At 38.4% G+C, this 25,386-nt stretch overlaps 1 protein-coding gene across 1 annotated transcript in view; it reads left to right on the forward strand.

Moving 5' to 3' along the window:
- The window catches only part of LOC128839593 (DNA excision repair protein ERCC-6-like 2), a 42,852-nt gene extending 21,767 nt beyond the window's left edge, over positions 1–21,085 (forward strand). The window contains exons 5-6 of the mRNA XM_054032699.1: positions 9,514–9,698; positions 18,895–21,085. Coding sequence (XP_053888674.1) covers positions 9,514–9,698; positions 18,895–19,858 — 1,149 coding nt within the window. The 3' untranslated portion in view covers positions 19,859–21,085. The remainder of the gene's footprint in view (positions 1–9,513; positions 9,699–18,894) is intronic.
- The last annotated feature ends 4,301 nt before the right edge of the window (positions 21,086–25,386 follow it).

Here is a 25,386-nt window from a genome sequence, read left to right on the forward strand (position 1 = left end):
TTAGAGTAGTCTCAGCGATGCTGCAATATGTGCCATTTGATAATTGCTCCCAAGAGGCTGTTACACTAGCTGGGGGATCACTTGAGCAACAAAGCATTCCAGCCCCATCCACACCCTCAACCGTTTTCCTGAAATGTCTTCTACAGTGTGGGGCAAGTGGTGGTGACATAAAGCTGGCTATACTAGCTCTTTGACATCTAAGGAATCCTTATCGGCTCAGTAAGGGCAGTTTTCTGAGTGCTTTGCACCACAGAAGGGCTGAAATAATGCCGGGCTCTGGTCCTTACTGTTGTTGTTTTTTGATTATTATTTTTTTATCATTAAATCTTTAAGGAAGTCAAGGAAGTAATTTAGTCCCCCAGTACATTGCAATTTAGAGTTCTGTTGGTTGCTTTGTTGTGTGCAGAATATACTTCTATTAAAAGAATTCCAATGATTGAACTGTGTAGTGTTATGAAATATTAATTGTATAGGGACAGTCTCAGACCCCTTGCTCACACTATTGAGCAAGTGTTCTAATTGACTTTAAAAAGTCTACCACAGAATTAGGTCTGATAACGGATGTGAAATTGCAGAGAGTTGATTTCCTTTTGGAAGAAGTTAAGTTGAGGAATTGAATATTGGGGTTTGTAATTACATTAAGAACCTTCCTAATATTCTGTATTACAAGATCAAAACAATTTTAGCAGCTTTATTTTTACATGTAATTTTAGTCCTCTTTACTTAAAGGCAATGTTAACTTCAGGAGCCATTTTAAAACATAATCCTTACAGTTTGTATCTTAAATATTGTGGTGACAGATACCTAAGATTAGATAGACACTAACACTTGTAATTACAATATTATCTTCATTAGTTGATGAGCTATAGATAAAAGAACAATTCTGCTTTCAGACTACCAGATCTGAGGCAAGTGTATCATGGTATAACACTAGCTATCCCATCGTTATTGATGAAACTAGCTATTTTGTGATCTTGGCTGTATGGGTATCATGTTGAAGAGGGACTAGATAATGTATATGATCCTTAAGGAAGAGAGATGCTGACTACATTATTATTTGAGCAGCTTCTTGCTTGCAGAGTAGTAGGGTTTCTTAAAGAGAAAGCCTTGCTTCGTGCTTATCTGTCTGGAAGTGGATGGTAGAAGAAACCAAAAATGAAGTGAACAAGAGTAATCTCAAGTTGCAGATTTTATATGCTCTAGCAAATACAGAAAACATACCCAAATACAATGAAAACTGGATAAGAAAGTTTCTAAAAAAGTATAATGAAAGATGGCAACAACTCATATGTGATGTGAGAAAAGCCATTGGAAAGAAAAGCAAAGGAAATTTTTAAGGAGAGGAAAAAAAAAAAGTAAGTAAACAGACTATTTGGGACTGTGAATGAGCCCCAATGGGAAATTCAGTCGTCCAAAGTCTGTGGACTTTCAGGACATGGTGCAGGCTCCATCTGTTCTCTCAGCTTTTGAAGGGATTGGGGTTAGGCATGAGGCAGCATAGGTATTTGCTTGTTGTTTTGTTGTGAGTAGATGTTAAGGAGACAGTCCGGCTGGATTTCTCTATTATATTTCATAATTTGTATGACTGATGGCAGGGCATCTAGAAGTTTGAATAGTTAAAGTTTTGTTTGTTTTTAGAAATGAAAATAATTAGATAATGAAACTGTACAAGGGAAGACATCCTGAATATCTGGCGGTAGTGATTTCATGTATCCTTGAAGGGAGAAGCTAGTTAACACTGCTCTGGCTATGAGGGGGGGAAAGATGCACAGGGGAAATGATGGCTGGAAGCCTGTATGTTGCAAGAAAACTGCTGCAGGGTAATAGGTTCGGTGGGTGAACAGGCAATAAGTTAGAGAGAGGAAGAGTCCCAGAGAGTATATTTATGCTGAAGTACTTTAACATGTGAAGTCCCACAGTTTTTGAAGGAAATTCATTGTCACTGAAGCAGCCTGGATAAATTAGGAATTACCACAGGGTTCAGAACTATCTAGAAAAAATTCCCATTGCAAAATCACCCATGTAGCTGAATGCGGCCCCACAGCACATGCTCATGTAGAGTACCATCCCTGATGCCCCCACTTGTAGTCTGTTCTGATTCCAGCACTAGCAAAAATCTGTAGCAGCAATTCATTTTGCAGCCAGATTGACTCAGTCATAGGTGAGGAAGGAGCTGAATGGGCCCCCACACTTATTTGCCTGGGGGGGAGGGATAGCTCAGTGGTTTGAGCATTGGCCTGCTGAACTCAGGGTTGTGAGTTCAATCCTTGAGGGGGCCACTTGGGGATCTGGGGAAAAATCAGAACTTGGTCCTGCTAGTGAAGGCAGGGGGCTGGACTCAATGACCTTTCAAGGTCCCTTCCAGTTCTAGGAGATAGGATATCTCCATTAATAAAATAAATAAAATAAAATAAAAAAATAAATAAAGTTCCATAACATGTAGGGCCAGCCCTGCTTGGTGTACAGTAGCGTGCTCCTTGCAGGAAGCAAGTATATGAATGTTGTATGCCTTCAAAAGTGGACATGGATATGATCACAGAAAATAATTGTGTTTACTATAGGCCTGTTAAACATTTTAAAAGATCCCTCTCACTTTGGAGTCAGAGGGTATTTAGATTATCACACATTGCTAAAAGATGTCCGAGTTTCGTTGAGGATTGAAGATAGAATGTCAATCTGGAAGCAATGACTGTCAAGTCACGCCCTTTGTATCTTGTACATGCCCCAGTTTCACTCATTCTTACATTCACGTCTGAAAGTACATGTGAACGTAAGGATTGAGTAAGGGCTGTGGGACTTGAAATATGCAGATGCTGCCATTTTTGCTGGACCTTTGAGAGTTTTCAAAACACACACACACATCCACTTCTAGCTTCCTATCACAAAAGACAGTTTTCTCTATTCATTCTTCATTTTCTATGTATGGCTCTTCTTCTCAAACTTATAAGCAAGGGTTTGGTCTTTGGAAAACTGATGTATATTTTGAATACTCTGTGCAGAAGAAGTGGAATATGAAGAGGTCAAAATAACTGCTTTCTCAGGAAGTATTTTTAATCAATGACGTAGTCTAAAGGTTGTAGAGCACTTAAAATAATTCTCCCTGATCTTCCCCAGTCTTTCTTTGCTGGTGCAGCGCAGGGAAGTGTCTTTACAGCAGGTACTGTTGCACAGTCATGGAAGAGATAGTGAAACAAGAGGAAGGTGAGGAGGGAGGAATGACTGAGTTGCCACATGCACCTTTCCCCACATTTAACTGGGGCCTCACAATCCCATTTAATTGGGCATATAGCAGCTCTCAGTTTGAGATGTCTGTCTAAACTCAGTTTCTTATCCTTAACCCTCACATTTTTCCAGCACATGGCTGATATTGTCCAGTTCCTTAAGGTTTATTTTGTTAAGTTAACTTTATAGGATGCAAAAATATTGACTGATACTTGAATTGGTAGATGAAGGGCTTTCATCTCTGACACTGGACTTTACCCTGTAGGGTTTTGTTTGAAAATATATTCTCAATCTTTAGTGATTTAATTTAGACTACATTTGGCAGATTTTCTTCTGACAGAGTGTGGACAACTGTGATGGACTAGATTGAATGTAGTCAATTGCATGTAAATAATTTCTTGCTTTCAGTGCTACACAGGCAACATTACTTTGCTATGGCACTGGACCTTTCCCCTAATATATTGGTTTGAGAGGAAGGAAAATGTGAGAAATGTAATTTTAAAAAAAGAGATGGTTTCAAATCATTTAGCATGGGTGCAATGAATTTGTTGGAGCACAAATAAGCCTGTGATCAGTTATATAAGGGAGGCTTTAACCTCTTGGATGGTAGTGTAGTTACATGCCCTGCAAATACATGTTGCAGCAACACCAAACTTATTGACCTCCTCAGAATAGTGTCAATTTGCCACTCTGCTGGTTGCTTTCTTTTTCAAAAATATGTATTGGATTGAGAGCCAAAGGTAAAGTAAATACATTTAAGCAGGCTAATTAGAAAATGTGGTAAACTACATAGGGAAACTTTTTTACCGTGGAAGTATCATATCTCTGAATGATAGTGTATTGATTGACCAGAATCCTCATGGGTTTCCTCATTCTGTCTTCAGATGTTTCAAAATATTTTGCACATCATCATGTATTTGGAATTTTTAAGCATATGCATTTTCTTTCAAATAAATTGGGAAAAAATGGTTGAAAATATTACTTCATATCCAGGTGTTGTCTGGAATTCTAATCCTGGGGAAAAGAACCCAGGCTGTGTTTGGCAAAACATTTGAAAATTTGTAGATATATATTAACTCTTGCGTCTGGTTCTCTGGTTTAATGCAATAGTATGCCACTTCACATTTCATTACACCACACTACCCAAAATTCACATGCACAAGTCAGCAGTACTCATCCCACTTTTCAGCAAACAGCTCTAAAAGATTGGGAAGTGAGGATTTATCACTAAAGGTTTGTTACTCTTTCAAAATATCCAGCAGCATATTTACTAGTTTTATTATACAGTAGAATTAAAAAAATCAGAACTAAACTACATGCACAAAATATGACTTGTAATACGGATTCTAGCTTTTTTATTGTTTTGTTCATTTCTTCACTTGGTCACAGAATTCAGTGATGCATTATGGGTCACCCATTCACTAATGTGAATTGGTACAGTTCGACTGGTTTTTATAAGGTTTTAATATAGTGTTATAAAATATGCTTGCCTGTATAAGAATCTGCTAGCCGATTTAAAAGATTTTTCTCCTGTGAGCTTACATAAGAATGGCCGTACTGGAACAAACCAGTGGTCCATCTAGCCCAGTATCCTGTCTTCTGACAGTGGCCGGTGCCATATGCTTCAGAGGGAGTCAACAGAACAAGGCAATTTATCAAGTGATCCATCCCCTGTCATCCATTCCTAACTTCTAGCAGTCAGAGGTTTTAGGGACACCCAGAATATGGAATTGCATCCCTGACTATCTTAGCAAATAGGAACGTATGTAATTCTTTTTTGAACCCAGTTATACTTTTGGCCTTCACAATATCCCCTGGCAATAAGTTTCACCGGTTGACTGTGCATTGTGTGAAGAAGTACTTCCTCATGTTCGTTTTAAACCTGCTGCCTATTACTGGGTGACCCATGCTTCTTGTGTTATGTGAAATAAATAGCACTTCCCTGTTCACTTTCTCCACACCATTCATGATTTTATAGACCTTTATTTTATCCCTCCTTTTTTGTCTCTTTTGCAAGCTGAACAGTCTATCTTTTTAATCTCTCCTCATATGGAAACTTCCATACCCCAGTCATTTTTGTTGCCTTTCTCTGTACTTTTTCAATTCTAATCTCTCTGCTTTTGAGATGAGGTGACCAGAATTGCATGCAATATTCAAGATGTGGGCATACCACGGACTTGTATGTGGCATTATGATATTTTCTGTCTTAGCATCTGTCACTTTCCTAATGGTTACTAACACTGTTAGCTTTTTTTTTACTTCTGCTGCACATTGAGCAGATATCTTCAGAGAACTGTCCACGATGATTCCAAGAGCTCATTCTTGAGTGGCGACAGCTAATTTAGACCCCGTCATTTTGTATGTATGGTTGGGATGATGTTTTCCATTGTGCGTTATTTTTCATTTATCATATCATTGAATTTCATCTGCCATTTTGTGGCCCATTTTTTGTGAGATCCCTTTGTAATTCTTCTCAGTCAGCTTTGGGCTTAACTGTCTTGAATAATTTTGTATCATCTGCAAACTTTGCCACCCCCTTTTCCAAATCATTTATAACTATGTTGAACAGCACTAGTTCCAGTACAGATCCTTGGGGGATGACACTATTTATCTCAGTTCTCTCCAATGTGAAAACTGACCCTTTATTTCTACCTTTTGTTTCCTATCTTTTAACCAGTTACTGACCCATGAGAGGACCTTCCCTCTAATTATATAACCTCTTTATCCCATGACTACTTACTTTGCTTATAAGAGCCTTTGGTGAGGGATTGTGTCAAAGGTTTTCTGAAAGTCCAAGTACTCCATATCACCTTGGTCCACATGCTTGTTGACCCTCTCAAAGAATTCTAATAGATTTGGTGAGGTATGATTTCCCTTTACAAACGCCATGTTGACTCTTCCCCAACATCTTGTATTCATGTAGGTATCTGATAATTCTGTTCGTTATTATAGTTTCAACCAATTTCCCTGATACTGAAGTTAGACTTATCAGCCTGTAATTGACAGGCTCACCTCTGGAGCCTTTTTTTAAAATGATCATCGCATTAGCTATCCTCCAGTCAGCTGGTACAGAGGCTGATTTAAGTGATAGATTACATGGCAAAGTTAGTAGGTCTGTAATTTCATATTTGAGTTCCTTCAGAACATCTGGGCTTGGTGACTTATTACTGTTTAATTTATAAATTTGTTCCAAAACCTCTTCTATTGACACCTCAATCTGAGACAGTTCCTCAGATGTGTCTCCTAAAAAGAATGGCTTAGGTGTGGGAATCTCCTTCTCATCCCCTGCAGTGAAGACAGATGCAACAAATTCATTTACCTTCTCGCAACAGCCTTGTCTTCCTTGAGTGCTCCTTTAGCACCTCGATCATCCAGTGGCTCCACGGACCATTTGTCAGGCTTCCTGCTTTGATGTATTTTTTAAAAAAATTACTTAGTTTTTTATTTTGCTACTTGCTCTTCAGATGTTTTGGCCTGCCTAATTATACGTTGACATCTGACTTGCCAGAGTTTATGCTCCTTTCTATTTTCCTCACTATGATTTGACTTCCAATTTTTAAAGCATGTCTTTTTATTTCTAACTGCTTCTTTTACACTGTTTAGCCATGGCAGCATTTTTTGGTCCTCGTACTGATTTTTTTTAACGTTTTTTTTAAAGACATAAATCTTATTCCAAAGTCAGAATATTCCGTGGAGTACTTGTAAGTGAGCATGGCATTTTACAAACATGATGGTCTCTGTACCAAGGAGTTTGCAATCTTAAGGTCCAATCCTATAAAAGGATATGATTGTATCCAGTCCCATGCAGTTCAATCAGTCTTTGCAGGAATGGTGCCAAATTCAGATGTATATAAATGAAATGAGGTAATACAAATGAAATAGGCCAATGGTGTAATGTCAGCATGGAATTTGGTGCTAGAGGGCTTATAACAAATGATGTGGGTTTGAAGGTGGAGCGGAAAGGCCCTTGAGGAACAAGAAAATGGCAGCTGTTGAAAGGAAGTTGCTGGCATGAAATAGGCTTGAAGCAGAGGGTAAGAGAAGAAGCCAAGCAGCCATGAAGAGTGAGGACTGGAAAGAACATCAGCAACGTGAGAGTGAAAAGGAGGAAATGAGAGTAGGCTTGATGAGAGTAATACATAGAAATCCAATTCAAAGCACAAACAAAACAAGAAAGAAGCAGCCAAAATATTCCTGTGACGTTTTTGGTTATTTTAACAGTAATTATAATATGAAAAATTGATATTTGAAAGTAAACAGACAACAAAAGAATTTTTCAAATTGTGTCAAATGATTCACTTACCTACATGCAAAATATACTGCTGCATTTAGGCCTTATCCCAGCTATAATTGAAGTCAATTGTCTTTGGATAAGGCCCAGAGAGAGTTTGAAGGTTTCTTAACCAAAGCTACACTATAACCCTCTATTCTTGCCTAAAAGTTCATGTTTGTCATTTTTGAAAAGTGTTATTTGGGTTTAGACTTGGATTTGAATTTGATAAAATTATGAACATTTTCACAAATTCAAATAATGCCAGTCGTTCTACATCATAAGTTGTTGGTGGGTCCATTTTACCAGTTGGCTTTTGTCCAGAAGACTAAATTAAGACATTCAAAGGTAATTCATAGTTGCTTTAGGCTTCCACTAGCATTAGCTCTTGGGAAACGGTGTTTACAGTAACTTTTTCTACCTCCATGCAGAAACCATGACCAGTTAATTTGGGCAGGATAAGAGTTTCACATACTTTTATAAACACATTTAAAAATTTTTGTCCTTTTAGAATTACAAATGCCATTTGTGAGAGTTTATTTACAGTAAGCAGTATGTTTTTACAGTAATTCTGGTTCTTTGCAAAGACTAGCAAGTTTATGACTTTTAGTGTGTTTACAAGATTTGGCTTTTTCCCAAAGAGACAGATTTTTAATCTTTTGTGTTTGAACAGATGTGTAGACCAAACCATTGCTGCCTCATCTATTCCATGTTCTCTCATGAAAGGAAATAAATGGATGAAAAATTAGGGAGTTATAAAATACTTTTAAGGAAGACATTGACATGACTAGACTAGTACTGTACACCAGCTATGTTTGTTTGCATTAATTAAATTATATAATTTTAATATAACTCCTGATTCCCTGAGGAAGAAAGATGAATTCTAGACATTTTCTGAGAGCATTCTTTCTACTGTAAATATTTTGCATTTAAATATCTGACACATCAAAATAAATTATTTTGAAGCCAACCTTTAGGCTTTTTATTAAAATGTATTACACATTTTAAATTAAAATTCTATATCAATTTGTATTCAAACAAGAATTATACAATATGTAAATAGTTAAAAATATACGCACAGTAAGATTTTTAAAATATTTAGAATATATTAGGTGTTATTTATAACTCATCTGTTTGCTGAGTAATATTATAAAATTCCTTTTGAGAACTGAAGACCTTGTTTTTTTTAACTTCAGTTTTGGTAGTCTGTGTAAGAGTTCACTGCAGCATTGAGGATGATTGGAGTTGTGCACTTACCTTGCCAAAGTAAAAGTTTAAATCTTTGGTCTCTTAATTTGTTTATTTTCATTGTCCGAGCCTCCCCATCCATGCAAGTTGGGTCTGTATTTTGCCAAAGTAATATAATGAGAACAGATGTGAGATCCTAGGGACTAAGAACATTGCAAACAGTCCCATGGAAATTAGGAAATGGACATGCCTCAAATAAAAATTGATTGAGGAAAATATCGTTGATTAAAAATCAAACTTGGGTATTAAGTAACTGAAAATTCTGCACAGGGCAAGTATACATGTAACAAAACCATTAATAAATAGAAACTAAATGGAAATTTAGATGGCCCATGTAATCTTGCTAAATGAAGCAAGGAAGAAATGAGGATGTATTTGAGTCAATACAATAATTTTAATGTGTGAATAGGTTCTTTGTATTATGTTGCAGGTTCCAACTGAGATTGGGGCCCCATTGTGCCAGGCATTGTACTAGCATTTAGTGAAAGATTCAATGTATTTATCCTCACTATACCCTTGTGAGGTAGGGAAGGGCTATTATCCCAGTTTTACAGGTGGGGAACTGAGACACAGTGACTTGCTCAAAGTCACACAGGAAGTTTGTGACACATCAGGGAATTGATGTTGGGTCTCCTGAGTCCTAGGCTAGCATACTAACTGCTAGACCATGGCTAATTGTGAAATTAGAGTGATCAGAACAGAATTACTACATATTGGAAAAAAAGCCCTATGAAATATGGACAAATAATGTTTTCTATTTCTCTTTTTGTTAGAGAGAGAAGGAAACCCAAGAAGCCATATCAGCAAAAAAGAACATTAAGAGAGAACAGCAAATAAGTGACAACAGTAAGCAGTCTCACCTTTGTATTGAACATCCTGCAATTCAGAAGAAAAAAAAGGTACACAGAGTAGGTGCAACCACCTTCTTGATTGGAGAGACCCCCAAAAGCATTCGCAGGTGAGACTCGTAAAATGGGAGGATGAGGAAGAAGTAGAGATTACAGAGAACTTTACTTTAGGAAGTTGTGTAATGTTTTCATTTTGTCAAGTAAACTTAAGTCAGACACAGGTGAGCAAAAGGCAGGGCTGGGTTATTGATGACTTTCTGTGACGAGCAGAAGTAATTGGAAACTTTGCCTTTATACTGTAGCTTATACAGCACAACACTTTTGCCATGCTTGCTGAATTAAAATATAGACGTGAATTACTTAAAACGGCACGCATGTTATTTTTGTGTTTTCAGTTAATATTGTGGAAGTTGACAATTTTGATAAATTTGAAATTGAGGTAGTTTGAGGACCTCCAACTGGATTTATAGGGCCAAAATAATTCCAGTGTAACTTGTGTAAAGTCAATAGATTTATATCAGGAAAGGATTTTGGTCCATTTTGTTTTGGTTTAGAGCAGTGGTTCTCAATCTGCAGCCAGCAGGCCACTTGCGGCCCAGTCAGCACACAGTTGCAGCCTCAGGGCCGTACAGGTATTATATATATTGTATGGATGTGGCCCACATAACATATAGTGAGTGGCATATGTGGCCTACTGTGGTAAATAGGTTGAGAACCACGGTTTAGAGACTGTACAGTATGTGCAATTAGAATCTTGTTTTTTATGGGTCCAGTTTGCAGTTGTTAATCAGGCAAAACTCCCATTTAAATTGCTGAGAGTTCTGACTAAGGACTGCAGATGTGGCCCCTCAAGTCATTTGGCCATACACAACTGTGTTATTTTCCTTAATCTGAAAAAAGCAGATCAATACCCTCCTAACTTCCTCACAAGGGTGTTGAGATTCAGTGAATATTCTCAGATAAAAACTATTAATGTGGAGTTGAGGATGAAAGTGCTTATCAGTAAATTTAAAATTTTAAAAATTCCTGGATTTAATTAATCTCAAAACAAACATAAACCCATGAAATTAGAAGTTAAGGTTAGATTTAAAAGAAATTCAAACATTGTTAAAGAATGGGAAAACAATATCTATGCAATTATGATTGATACATATTTTGTGCCTGGTGCCTCAGATTAGAAGAAACTGGCTTTTAAAATGTATTTGATTTTTTTCATATTTTAATGCTGTCACTACTAGGTAGAGTTAAGATTGTTTGGGTACTTCTACGCATTTAGATTCTCAGAAGTTTTTAACTCAGACTAAGTGCTTCTGAAGGATGCTATATATTCTTCATACATTACAAAAAAGTTGACTCTCTGCTTTAAGTGCAAAGTTCACCTCTTCCTTAACTATGGAAACACTCCTAGTGCATCTAGAATTTGTGAAGTAGTTTGAAATCTTAGATAGTAGATTTTATACAAGTTGTTTACTTAAAGAACACACAGTTTTGTCTCTGCTTTTAAATCGACAGAAAGAGGGTAGTAACTTGCTGATATATGAAAAGATGGTCTTTACTAGCAAAAATTGTATTGAAATGATTGTTTTACCAGTCCTTTAACTCTGAAAAGACTGAATTTCACTTATTCCAAAATAGAGATGAAATGTTTAAAGATTTTACTTATTACAGTGCCCTAGCTAGGACTATAACTCTTTAAATAAGTAAACACTTATTTTTAAAAAAATCACTATGGAACAAACAGCTGTGTTGACAAGAGATTGAAGTTCTAATTTTTGGAAAATGCGGTGTTACCTGTTAGCTATTTTAGGGAAGTGAATATTTAAAACCATTCAAAAATGTGCAAGGTGTTGTGATTTGCTGTCTGTCAGATGTAGTTTATAACTTGGCTATGAAAATGTACTTAGGGGAAAATTCATTCAGGTTTTTTTTTTTTTATCAGATACAGGAAGTTCTTTTTTTAATTTTTTATTTAAATCTGAACAGTGTTTATTTTACAAATGGAATTTTGGCAAGTGATGAATCTATAATGTATTTAACAGCAAGTGCCAGTGTGTGGGAGGGAAGGAAGGTGTAGTCTTCTCCTTGAGGGGGTTAGGCTTTGAAAGATTTCTCTTTTCCTGCTAATTTGAGAATGTACCCAGACAGTAGTCTGATATTTCACTGCCAATCAGGATGTATAAAATAAATGACTTGTTGAAAATCATAATTTTGGACTCTTAAACAAATCTGATATTCCAATTCTTGTTGAAACTTAAATGGGAATTTACAGCCATCAGTCTTGAGGCTGAGCTCAATTGGAACCACCCGCAAACCATTTCAACATGTTGAATCAACATGTCATGCATTACATATCTCTGCAGATGTCATCCTAGCAGGTTTCATGGTATGTGCACTGTACAATACTGCAGCTTATTTTATTAAATTGTATAAAATGAGATTTTATAGCGTGGATTGGAGACTGGCTACTGGTATTATCCAGATCTAGTCTCTTTCACCTGAAGGACTGTACAGGGACTAAAAAGTTGGGGTTTTTTTAAACACAGATTCAAGTTTTCCAAAACAGGGTATTTTTCTTTGCTGCTTCTTCCCCACCCTCCCACATCTCGCTCCCCCTGAAAACCCCCAGTTTGGAAAAAGACTCGTTCATTCTCTCTCTCCCCCCCTCCCCACTCCATCCCCCACTCCACTCCACCCTGTCCCTCCTCACTATTTAATACTAATTAGCAACATTTAAATTATAATAGTGCAGAGAAAGAGGAACATTGTAGCAGATGGCAAGAACTGCAGAGGAGAAAGTTCTCATAGTAACAATGGTCGAAGAGCTTGCAGGAATCGAAAGGAATAGGCCACTGCTAACTAAGCAAGGAACTGAGAGAGAATTTATGAAATCAGCTGAAGCAAGTGCATTTTAGAAACGAGGAGGTCAATGTCCGATTGGATCCTGAAATAAGTGGGGAGCCAGTAAATTTTTTGAGGATGTACTTGTAATCAAGCTGCTTTCTCACGGAAGAAGGGATGCAGAATCTTTCTGTAAATGTTGGAGTCTGGATAGCTGCTACTGGGAGAGGCCCACGGCATATACCTAATGATATTAAAACAGAGATGCTGTTGTAGATGTTCAAAATACGTTAACTTCTGAATTCTTTTTTTAACAGAAACAGACTGGTTCACTGTCCACACTAAATAGTAGATTATCTACATAGTGGTTAAATCAAAACAAACATACCGTGCTGACTTGAAATTGGAAGCTTGGTCTGAATTATTTAAAGGTCTTTCCCAATAATTTGAAAATGAGCCTACATGGATTTACATTTTTAAAATATATTTGCTAAGTTTATAGTGAATTTTTAAATACACCCTATCCATGGGATTCTTTGCAGTTATATGCAAAATGTGCGGTGTATGTAACTCTTAAGAATATTTTTAATACAGATTTTTTTCACTAAATCTCTTCATATTAGTTTTGTACTTCTAAAAATTAATTGTTTTTTTATGGGTGTGAGAGGGGAGAGGAAAAAGTGGAGCAGCTGAATATTTGGATAAACTATTTAGATTGGGAAAGCTCTATCTTTTTTTAGAGAGTTAAAGTGAAGTGTCAGAGAGTATCACTCATATAGTCTAGCTTGATAGTGATACTAAATCTTCAGATTTTTAAAAGCCTTGAAAATGGATTTAGAAATTATTAATAAGCAAAACAGCCTTATTTCATGTAAAATTAGAGCCAGGGCCTCTTAGAGCTTGTTAGTTCCTGTGTTTTAACCTTCCATTTAGAATGGTGCCAATATCTTTGGTCAGAAATCTGAAAATATGAAATTTTGCAGCCAAATATTCAACCGAAGCTGTGAATGGCTGGAAATAATCTTGGGGGAAACAGTAGCTGGTTGCAAACAATCTTGTGTGAGATGCTGCAGCTAAATGCTGGAAACTCTCAAGCTTTTATTGAAAAGAGGCCCAACTGTGGGGATGGGGAAGGGAAAACAGGTGTGTTGGCTGCATTTAGTACTCAACTAGAAGAAAAGATGACCTCTTTACAAACCTGCTGCATTTTATAGAAAGTGTCTAGTTTAAAAGAACCAACAGCAATATGTTTGAGACTCAAGGTCTAGTCTGGTACCATCATATTCTTGAAGATTGTTTTCAGTTTTAAATGGCTGTGGATTTCAACTTTCTAAAGGTATACACCAAAGTGACTGACTTACCAATGAGTTAGACATAGATAATGCAGTGGACATATGCTCATTTATGACTCCCTCACAATTGAGGACATTAGAACGTATTCTGTGTGATGTTTTTGTTGTTGAGATCAGTTTGGCTGAGAAGCCAGTGTTAAGTGCTATCTTTCTTTTAAAATTGCCCACAGGACCCCTGACTTCAACATGAATAGCCATCAAAGACTGGGCAAAGGGAGCTTAGTTTTAGTATGTATTTTGAAGGATGGCGCTCTTTGATATTTCTGCACTTTGCTAGAAGCACACTCTGGCCAGCCGACGGGGGGTGGGGCGTGGGAAGGGCAAAGGGGGCAATTGCCCAGGGGCCCGGGTGGTTTAAAAGGCCCGGGGGGGGGAGGACGCCACTGGCAGCACAGCAAAGCTAAAGCAGGCTTCCTGCCCGCCCTTGTTCTGCACTGCTCCCGGAAGTGGCCAGCGGCACGTCCTTGCAGCACCTTGGGAGGAAGGTCTCCGCACACTGTCCCTGGCCTGAGTGTCGACTCCACCGCTCCCATTGGCCAGGAACTGCAGCCAATGGGAGCTGTGGGGGCGGTGCCTGCAGGCAGTGGCACGCAGAGACCCCCTGGGCTCCCCGCCTAGGAGCCACTGCCAGAGAGGTGTGCCGGCCACTTTCGGGAGCCACCCAAGGTAAGCACTGACCCCTTGGCCCCCTCCTGCACCCCAAACCCCTGCCCCAGCCTAGAGCCTGCACCCCGCACCCACTCCCTCACCCAAACTCCCTCCCAGAGCCCGCACCCACACTCCCTCCCAGAGCCCAACCCCTAACCCCCCAACACCACCACCACACCCAAACTCACCCAATCCTACTGGGTGGGCATGTGGATGCCCTGGCCGTGCCAGAAGAGTGCACCAGCAGCGCAGCCTGCAGCTCGCAGGGCACCAGCCAGCACAGGCGCAGCACCGCCCAAATGTCAGGTGGACCATATCCACACAGGTGCGGCTTGTGCGTGCGTGGGGGCCCATTGACTGTTCTGCCCTGCAACCTGGAATTGCCGTCAGCAGGCCTGACCACACTGCAGCTGCGGTATTAAGTATGCTAGTTTAAGATTTAACCCTCCCATTTTCTGAGCCTCATTTTAGAAAATTAAGATGAGGCAGGTTTAAAGGCATGGAAAATCTTAGGGAATCCCTAAGGCAAAGTAGTTTATGTGGGGGTAGGGGGGAAGAAGGAATGTTTCAGGAGAAAAAAGTGGTTGGGTCCCACGGGCTTTAAAGTACATTGGAAGAGTGGATATCAGAATTTAAAGCTGAAATGACTAAAATATAGCTATATTAGTGAATAAAAATATTCAAGGTGTCTGATGCTTTGGATTTCTAAACAATACTTAGGAGACTGAATGGATAGGGGATTGGAAGTAGAATATTGGAGTTTTTCACCCCATCCTTTTGCTTCAAGTTCAATGCAGAGTGGTACTGACAGAAAGTTACTTTCTATTATACTATCTACATGACATGAACTAATGATCTCCTTGCAATGCCAAAAATACATCCCAAAAATACTCTGATTGGCACCCTTGTGGGCAGTCTGAGTGGACAGGCCAAAGATTGAATGGTGGGTATGGGCACTGTACTATTTGTCATTCGTAAAGATGGTCCCTCCAGTTTAGGGTTGATGCACATTGTTTGAGCAGCCTATGGAAAGCATGCAATGTTGCTGTCTGTGGAAAATATTACGTGTTCAACCAGGCTAAGTATAAACCTTAGAAAGTACATGTAAACTCTCTCTACTTTGTGTGTATGCTACCACTCAAACCATTTTCACTATTCCCACCACTCAAGCCTGAGCTGTCTATTGTCTAGAGGGATGGAAGGAAGAAAACGAGTGTGACATCAATTATGCCTGTGAATCTTTCATAGGTATCAGCAAGCTAGATTACTAGATAAGCCTAGAAAAATCCTTGCTACTTTGCACTATAGTACATCGGGAGAACTATTTTATAAGTAAGTGTTTCTTACTTCAGAATCCCTACTGTAGTTTTAGAAATAAAAAAAAGCATGTAAGAACAATAAGTCATGGCAGATATAACTTCCCAGATAGAATGCACCCAGCTTTTTGTTTGTGCCTCACAAATTATGTAAGGCATGTCAATACCTGCTCGCCTAAGTTTTCTGTTGAATTCATAACATGTTTTAACTTTACTGCAGGATATTTTAGCTTAAAATATTTTATATGTAGCTTTCCTTCCAAAATAGCTTGTTGTCTTGAAAAGTTTTATATATATAATTTTTTTTTTTTTTTTTTTTAAATCAATGGTCCTGTTGCACACAACTTGGTCATCAGCAGCCACTTAGATTGCAGAGGAGATTGAATCCATGGCTTTTCATTATGATTTCTGTAAAGACAAGATTTTAAAGTTCCTGTATTCCTCCACTGTCTAAGGTGGTAAAACTGTGTGAGTGAAAGTATAGGCAAGTGTTGGTGAGAATAGGAAGTTCCTTACCAAAAAAAAATTACTTCTTGTTTACAAGACATTAATAGCCAAGTTGTTACTGTAGCCAGGTAAGCTCAGAGTTCAGCAGTCCATAAATATGAGATTAATTCTTTGCAATGTGTCCATTATTACCATGATTTAGGTTTTCCATAGCCTTTGGTAGTTATGGGTTCATTTAAGTCAAATTGTTTAAAGTATTCTATCCAAAACAAACATAGGCTGGCCTTAAAGGTTCACAATGTTCTAAGATAACTTAATTTTGAAAAAAGATTTTGTTTATAACATCAATTTTTATGTCTTAAAATTCAGTATAAAGATTTTGTCTTATATTCTCAATACATACTTTTAATAGCATAGATGTTTTTTGTTCTAATTTGGTAAGATCATTCACCCAAGCTCCCCTCCATCAGACCAGATAGAATTTCAGTATGAATTACTGAGTGCACAAATGGGTTTAACTCTTTCTGTTGTTCTTAAAATGAGTAAAAATAAATATCCAATTTAGGATACTTTTCACTTTTAGAGCTCTCTTAATGAATTGCCCAAACATTGGACTTAGTGTTTTGTTTTTAGAACTATATGTAGGGCTCCTGCCTTATCACCATACAGTATATTTTATCAAATTATAATCTAGTTTTAGTTCTCTCTCCTTCCCTTTCATGAGAGGAGGAATTTAAGTAAGGTAGATATCAAATCATAAACTATTTATACCCTTACCAGTATCCAGCAAAATTTTATCCCACTTCCTCTCCCAAATTAACTGTGAATGTTAAAATCCAAAACACTTGCATTGAAAGGACCTCATTGCTAAAGGAACATTTCAGTAATTTCTGGGTAGCCCAATGGTTCTCCATGAGCTGCAGCCCATCATTTTAAGAGTTGAGAAGTTCCTAATGGGCCTTGTCACAGGGTGCTGGCCTAAGAGGCACATAACCAGCCCCTGTTAGCTCAGAACCTGCTAGTGTAGCACCCATAAAGAGAAACTGATTGGAGCTGGCAGGGTGTGGCTCATTAAAGGAGCCTAAGAGCAATCACCTGTGAGCCTGCTGAGAGGAAGGCCTATAAAGCTGACAGGAAGGAAGTGGAAGCGGGGAGAGAGACACAGGAGGAGTAAGGAACTGCTGCTCCTAGCTAGCAACAGGCACTAGCTGTCACCTGGCTGGCTACCTAACTGCAATTGACTTGTACATAGAGTTGTATATAGATGGTGGTGGGAATGAACACCGGGAAATAAACGGACACTGGGTTGCAAACTAAGAGGTCTCCGGCTAATTTGTACAGTGAGCAAGGAAGCGCTTGTCTACAGGCCTCTATATCTGAGCTTGCTTTCTGTTCTCAGAGCTGAACTCTCTCGGAAGCCTGCAAAAATGGCTGCTGACCATCTGCACCCAAAGGAATTGAGCTAATTTCAAGCTTTAGTTCCAAGGATCAGATCAATAGAAAATGTATTGCATGTGTCCAGTTTAGTCAGAGACCTTTTTAGTATTTGAGATTTTAAATTACTCTATGTTCTGGAATTGGGCGGAACACCATAGCAGTGTGTTATTGTAGCACTTGATATCTGAGCCAGTGGCTGTGTAGTATTAGAACGAGTCTCATCTGTACATGTGAAGAGCCTGCCAGGAACATTTTACTACCAAGTTTAATGTGACACATGGTGATATGCTATAAATTATGCCTTCAACTTTTCAAGTGAGATTATTTTTTTTAAATGATTTTGGTTCAGTGGGTGTTCGGCATTTTTGAAAATCCCACTAGGTGCATTTATGAATCTTCAATGTCTAAATACCCTTAGGTGCCTAAAAGTAAGTCTATGCTACAAGCACTACAGTGACGTAGCTGCAGCAGTGTGGTGTGGAACTTGCTACAGTGGCAGAAAGAGTTTTTCCAGCACTGTAATAAATCCACCTCCTTGAGAGGCAATAGCTTGGTTGACAGAAGAATTCTTCTGGCGACCTCGTGATGTGTACACTGGGTCTTAGGCTGGCTTAACAACATCTCTCAAGGCATTTTTCATACCCCTGAATGATTTAGTTAGGTCGACCTACGTTTTTGATGTAGGACCGGGCTGCCGTCCCATTGCCTTTCAATAAAGTTTAGGCTCCTGAGTGCCTAAGTCACTTTTGAAAATTGGAACACTAAGGACTTTGTCTGCACGTGGGGGAAATGTTCTCTCCAGCATTGTGATTTCTAAAATGCACTAATGTGTTGTGCATTAATTGGTCCCTGTAGACCCTGCAGCATGCTGGTGCATGCTAAAGTTTCCATAGTGCAGTTTCACCTAGAGCTGTTTCAAACAGTGCTATGTTAAGGCACACCAGCAGGGTCTACAGGGACCTATTAATCAGCAACATGTTAGTGCACTTTGGAAAGCACGCCCATGTAGAGCTCATTACCCCACCATGATGTAGACAAGACCAGTGTCACTTTGGCAACTTTGAATATTTTGCTCTTGGTCTTTTCCTGGCAATTGAAATGAGAACTAGTACTGTTACCAATAAGGGTATGCCTTTCAGTTCTCTTCTAGGTTTGTGTTATATAAGTTAATTAAACTCAATTAATTGATTGTATCTTTATTTTATACTCTGTGCCTTTTTAAAAAAATTTAAGACAAGGTAATTGTTTTTCTTTATTGTTGGCTCTAGGAAACAGTTTGAAGAAATGGTATCCCACTTCAACATGGCTTCAGTTGAAGAACTTGCAGAATATATTGCAAAAGCCACATCAGAAGCACGACAGAAAATGTTGAGAGATTTTTATGCTGGAAAGTATCCAGAATTAGAGGACCTATTTCCAGTCAAAGTTCCAGTACATGTTTCAGATGGGTATGAGGAAGAAGAGGTGTTTACAAGTCGTAGAAAGAGAAGGGCCATGGTAAAATGTCGACAATCAAGGTCTGGTCCTTCAGCTAAAGATTCTCCCTTCATGACTGCAGAAATATGTAGCCAAAAAAGACACAAAGGAGAAGCAAAACAGTTTCACAATGATATCTGCATACAAGATGCTGTGTGTCTTAGTTCAAAAGATAAACAATTGTCCACTGTCAATACCCAAAATAGCATCAGTGGGAGAAACAGTCAACCATTCAAAGATTTTATGGCAACTGACTCAGTAAGCAGTAAATCAGAAATAATTGAAGTGTGCTCTGTAAATATCACTAAAGGACAGCAGGACTCAAAGGGGACGGAATCTCCAAGAAAAAGATCCCTGTCTCAGTCAGAAAACAGAGAGAGAGAAACTCAGACTTACAAGAAAAACTCTTTTGTAGACTTACTAGGAGACACCTCTGTTCTCAATGACCTCTTCAAAAGTAATGGAAACAGGCCTACAGAGCTGCCAAGAAGATCTCTTTCAGGGCCTGCCGAAAAAGCAAAAGAACGACCAAAAGACTTCTGGGATGTGCTGAATGAGCAGAATGATGAGAGTCTCAGAAAGCTCACAGACATGGCAGTCATAGAGGAGTTGTGTGAAAGAGCACCTCCTGTTGCTTTGACAAAAAAGAAAGAAGTTCATGAAAGTTCTCTTTGGAAACAAAATGATAATTTTTTATGGAAAAAATATAATCTAAGTGATTCAGATGAGTCTACATCTGGTGCACACACCTTTTGATGTCTAGATATGAAAGACTGATCTTAACGCTCAGGCAATAAATTCATCAGTCACACAAATACAGCTTAGGAAAATTTACTGGTGTTAGTAGTATACATTATGGGACAGCATTCCATTATATCTTATTGTGACCATTGGCCTTGGGGCATACTGTAAGATATTCTAACCTATGTTTCTCTGCAATAAGCAAGGCGGAAATAGTGATGATGTAAATGTAGGATCTTAGTGTAATTTAAACCTGGCCTTGTTTGTAATCATAAGGGGGCCCATATTTGTTGTGATCATAGAGGCATAAAACCAAACAAGATATGTTACTTCAGTAGTTCAACACTGCAGGGCATGACTTGTGGTTTACTAATCCATGTCTTTAAGTCAAATGCTGTCTTCACAGCTACTGCAATCCATGAGTGTAGGTACACATTAGCTCTGTCACATCCTACTGTGATTTAACTCATGCTAATTTTAAATTACACTTTTTTTAGTCACTTGAGTTGTTCTCTTTCGGATTCTGATGTGCCTAAAGTTAAATGTAGCTCTGGGTATCTTTCCCTCTTGTTGAAATATGGGAGGCTCAGGCTGTCACTCCACTCAACCGCTGCATGGGTGGATCCCAGCAATCTCAAATAAGACTGCTATTAAAAAAGGTCGTTTTTTAATCAGATAATATGTATCTTTCTAATCAGAGCGTCGCATATAGATTTTAAATTATAATTAGAGAATTTTTGAGGACTGAATAACTCAGATAATGGAATTTGGAGCCTTTCACTCCTGCATGTCATTTATTGAAACTAGTCACTCACCTGTGCAAAATAAGTTGGAGGCCTCGCTTATGATTCCTTGTATTTTTCTGGTGGGCAAGTACCCATATCACAAAAACCTTCTTCATCGCCACAGTTTCCAAGTAGTTAAGATATTCAGCTAATACTACAGGCAGGGATGCGCTTTTTTTTTTTTTTTTTTTCCACTCAGGTTTTTTTCAGCCAATTTCATAATGAAGTTCAAGACAAATCCAGTTATTTTCAATATCCCAGGTTTAGTGTTGTCTCTTAGTTTATTCTAACATTTGAGTGTCTAATATGAAAATAAATTGATGGGAAAATAACTTAGATCAAATATTGGTATTTTATAATGCGGGGGGGAGATAGTTCTTTCCATCCAAAAAATAATTTGGTTTACATTTTTGTAAGAATTGTGCTCTGAAAAGAATAAAATGTTTTATATACAATACTAAGTTGTACACATTTATGTGTAACATGAACAAGATATTTAGAAAAGGGGGCATGCAATTATATGTGCAGCTGGATTGTTAGAGGTGTACTTTGTTGCATGTGCAGTTACTGTGATTGCACTCATAATGACTGTATTTGTGTGTGCATATTGCAGCATGTGCAATTGCCTGTACCTATTTATAAAAACGTGGCCCTAAAAACTGATATCAATATTCACGCTTAAAACACAGTTGTGGTTACTTTTACTGTAGAACTTACATTTCTGTTGAAGTAGTTCGGCTATTGAAATGAAGTCACTGCCTATAGTACAGTAGCTTGATCCAAAATGGCTGTTGTTAAAGCAGTTTAATTGCACTCAAGCCTAAATAGGTGAGCTTAAGAATTACATAGTCTAGAGGCTCCTGGAAAGAATTATGGTATTGTTGTAGCGACACAGGAGTGGGATTCAGATGTGATTTCTGTTTCCATTTCTGCTACACATTCTGTGACAACTTGGGCAAGTCACTGAATCTCTGCACTTCAGTTTTCACATCTCTAAAACAGAGATCTACCTGTGTAATAAATTGTGTTAGATGGGCATGCAGATCTTTGTTTCACTCAACCACCTCACGCGGATAAGAATTACAAAAGCTTACTATCTTTGTCACATGGGTCAGTAGTATGGATTGGAGTAGCTGTTATACCTTATTTTGAAAATCAAATGCTAATAAAACATGATTCCAATTAGAAAAAAACTATCAACTAATACAACCAATTATAAGAAAAGCAAAACAATGTCTTGTATGGAGATCAAGGTAGATGACAAAAGTTGGAATTATTTTGCCTTTTAGTGGTATCTATTGGGGCTGTCAAGTGATTAAATAAATGGTATTCTATTATTGTTTAACAGTGCGATCAAGCACGGTTCATTTTTTAAATTGTGCGATTCATTTTTTTAAATATTTTGGATGTTTTCTACGTTTTCAAATTATTGATTTCAATTACAACACAGAATACAAAATGTACAGTGCTCACTTTTTTACAATGCAAATATTTGTAATAAAAAATGATAAACAAAAGAAATATTTTTCAATTCACCTCATACAAGTACTGTAGTGTGATCTTTTTATCATGAAAGTTGAACTTACAAATGTAGAAAAAACCTGCATTCAAAAATAAAACAGTGTAAAACTTTAAAGCCTACAAGTCCAATCAGTCCTACTTCTTGTTCAGCCAGTTGCTCAGACAAACAAGTTTGTTTACATTTGCAGAAGATAATGCTGTTTGCTTCTTGTTTACGTCACCTGAAAGTGAGAACAAGCATTTGCATGGAACTGTTGTACCTGGGGTTGCAAGATATTTACATGCCAGATGCACTAAAGATTCATATGTCCCTTCATGCTTCAACCACCATTCCAGGGGACGTGTCCATGCTGATGACAGATTCTGCTTGATAACCCATCCAAAGCAGTGTAGACCGTCGCATGTTCGTTTTCATCATTGTGAGTCAGACACCACCAGCAAAAGGTTGATTTACTTTTTGGTGGTTTGGGTTCTGTAGTTTCTGCATCAGAGTGTTGCTCTTTTAAGACTTCTGAAAGCATGCTTCACACCTCATTCCCCTCAGATTTTGCAAGGCACTTCAGATTCTTAAATCTTGAGTTGAATGCTGTAGCTATCTTTAGAAGTTTCACATTATCTTCTTTGTATTTTGTCAAATTTGCAGTGAAAGTGTTCTTAAAATAAACATGTGCTGGGTCATCATCTGAGACTGCTATAACATGAAATATATGGCCAGAATGCAGGTAAAACAGAGCAGGAGACTCTCCCAAGGAGTTCAGTCACAAATTTAGTTAACTCATTATTTTTTTAACAAGTGTCATCAGCATAGAAGCATGTCCTCTGGAACGATGGCTAAAGCATGAAGAGCCGTATGAATCTTTAGCACATCTGGCACATAAATATCTTGCAACGCCAACTACAACAGTGTCATGTGAATGCCTGTTCTCACTTTCAGGTGACATTGTAATGAAGAAGTGGGCAGCATTATCTCCAGTAAATGTAAACAAACTTATTTTTCTTAGCGATTGGCTGGACAAGAAATAGATTGAGTGGACTTGTAGGCTCTAAAGTTTTACATTGTTTTGTTTGGATTGCAGTTACATAACAAAAAGCCTACATTTGTAAGTTGCGCTTTCATGATAGAGATTGCACTACCAGTACTTGTATGAGGTGAATTGAAAAATACTATTTCTTTTGTTTATCAATTTTACAGTGCAAGTATTTATTTGTAATCAAAAATATAAAGTGAGCACTGTACACTTTGTATTCTGTATTGTAATTGAAATAGATACTGTATTACTGAAATAGATATTGATACTGAAATAGATATTGTAATTGAAAATGTAGAAAACATCCAAAATATTTAATAAATTTCAGTTGGTATTCTATTGTTTAACAGTGCGATTAATCTAATCGCGATTAATTTTTTTTAGTTAATCGCGTGAGTTAACTGCAATTAATCGACAGCCCTAGTATCTATTGATAGCCGTTATTTCTGAATGACTGTGGCTTTCTGATTGTACAGCTGCTACTTCTTCTGAAAACAGCTACTTTATACGGTGGCGTGTTTGCTGCTCCTTCTAGTTGTCATTATTGCTCACAAAGCAGACTTGTGTTTCTTCTGTGCACAAACACTGTCAACAGTATTTTGGATGTTATCAAGAAACTGAGCCAGTGTTCTCTTTTGTGATCTACTTATGAAAAGTGCTATGTAAGAGCTAGATGGTATTATTTTGTTTGGCTGTCTGTTTCTTGTGTTGGACTGACCCCCAGATATGGATAGATATAGCAATTTCCTGCAATATCTTCCTATATTAAGTGTATGTATCATTGTGGGCCAGGGATGATAAGTAATTCCATGGGGGAGGGTGACGACAGCTCCTCCAGGAACTAAGAACAGTGTGGGGTGATTGGGAAAATTCACTCAGGTTGTAATGCATCCAAAGAAGGGCTGCCACCTGGAGAGGCTCACATGTGCTGGTTCAAACTGGATTCTCCAGAGACCAACAGATGAAGGACTTTTGGATGATCACCTCTGTTTAAGGACTCAGGGCCTTCTATCTGATCCAGTAAGTGGACAGGACCCTCTGTCCAAGGGAGTCCACAATCCTTCCTGGGAAGGGTTGGAAGGACTTTGGCCCACTGAATCTCCATAAGACTGATGAGTGACCTCTGGTAATCTTTTAGCATGTGTATAGGAAACTTTAGTTTCATATGTTTTCTCTGTAATGCTTTCATCGTCAGAATAAATATTCTTGCTTATAAAAAGCTGTGAGGTAGTTCATAACTGCTGGCAATTATGTTGTTCATAGCCTTTACAGAGAAAGCAAAGCACACACACTGGCTTGTTTAGGCAGCCTGTCTTGAGGGAGATAATAGTGTAGGCAGGGAACTGTACAATGTGGAAAATCCCCAGAGGGGAGGGGGAGAGACAGCTCTCCACCCAAAAGAGGTGGTGGCTTAGGAGCCAGGAACCAAGAGTGTCTGTCCTTGAGGGACCACAGAGGGGGAATACAAGTGCAATTGCCCTGAACTGAGACAGTTATGACACGTGACCTTGGTGAGAATGGTATAGCTGTTGCTGTGGCATATTGCCAGCCCTTTTCTGTTTGGAATTTAATGTTCTCTTCCCCTTGCAATGGGGATAACTGTTTTGTACTGTCAGAGGGTTTTGGATATTGCTGTTCTAGTTTCCTGACACTTAGCTGTGTCGTAACTACTTCAGGGTTCTGTTTTACTTCAGAAGCTTGTTAAATGTTAGCAGTAAGCGTTTTTGTCCTTCACCTCGGGAACTTCTCAACTGGTGAGTCCCATAACACATTGTGTGTTATAATATGCTACGAATGCTACGTATGGCATAAACTATCAAGATCAAGCTGTGGCAGTGGAAAATCTGTTTGGTGGGAAAGTAGCGTGCACAAGCCACCTACAACTTCAGCTCAGCTAGCTGAGCTGTAGCCAGCTGGCACTGCCCAGCAAGTGGGTTGGGTCAAGACAGTGGTGAAACAAACGTATTCAGTACATACCACATTCAGTCTCCATCAGCGGGGTTTCTGTGGAGCTCTGGATAAAGTGCAATAGTTGGGGGGGAGAGTAATGTGGTACTGCCACCTGCTGCCTAAGAATAAATCCTCTCTATCTGGGGCAGGTGCCTGCATTGGAGTAGGATATGCAGTTTGCCTCTTGCAACCTGAGCCTGTCCAGATTCTTGTTTATGGCAGTATTCACCCATATGCCTTTCTGACATGCCACAGGACA

The sequence above is a fragment of the Malaclemys terrapin genome, chromosome 6 (genome assembly GCF_027887155.1).
Source record: "Malaclemys terrapin pileata isolate rMalTer1 chromosome 6, rMalTer1.hap1, whole genome shotgun sequence".
In the NCBI taxonomy this organism is placed as follows: Eukaryota; Metazoa; Chordata; order Testudines; family Emydidae; genus Malaclemys; species Malaclemys terrapin.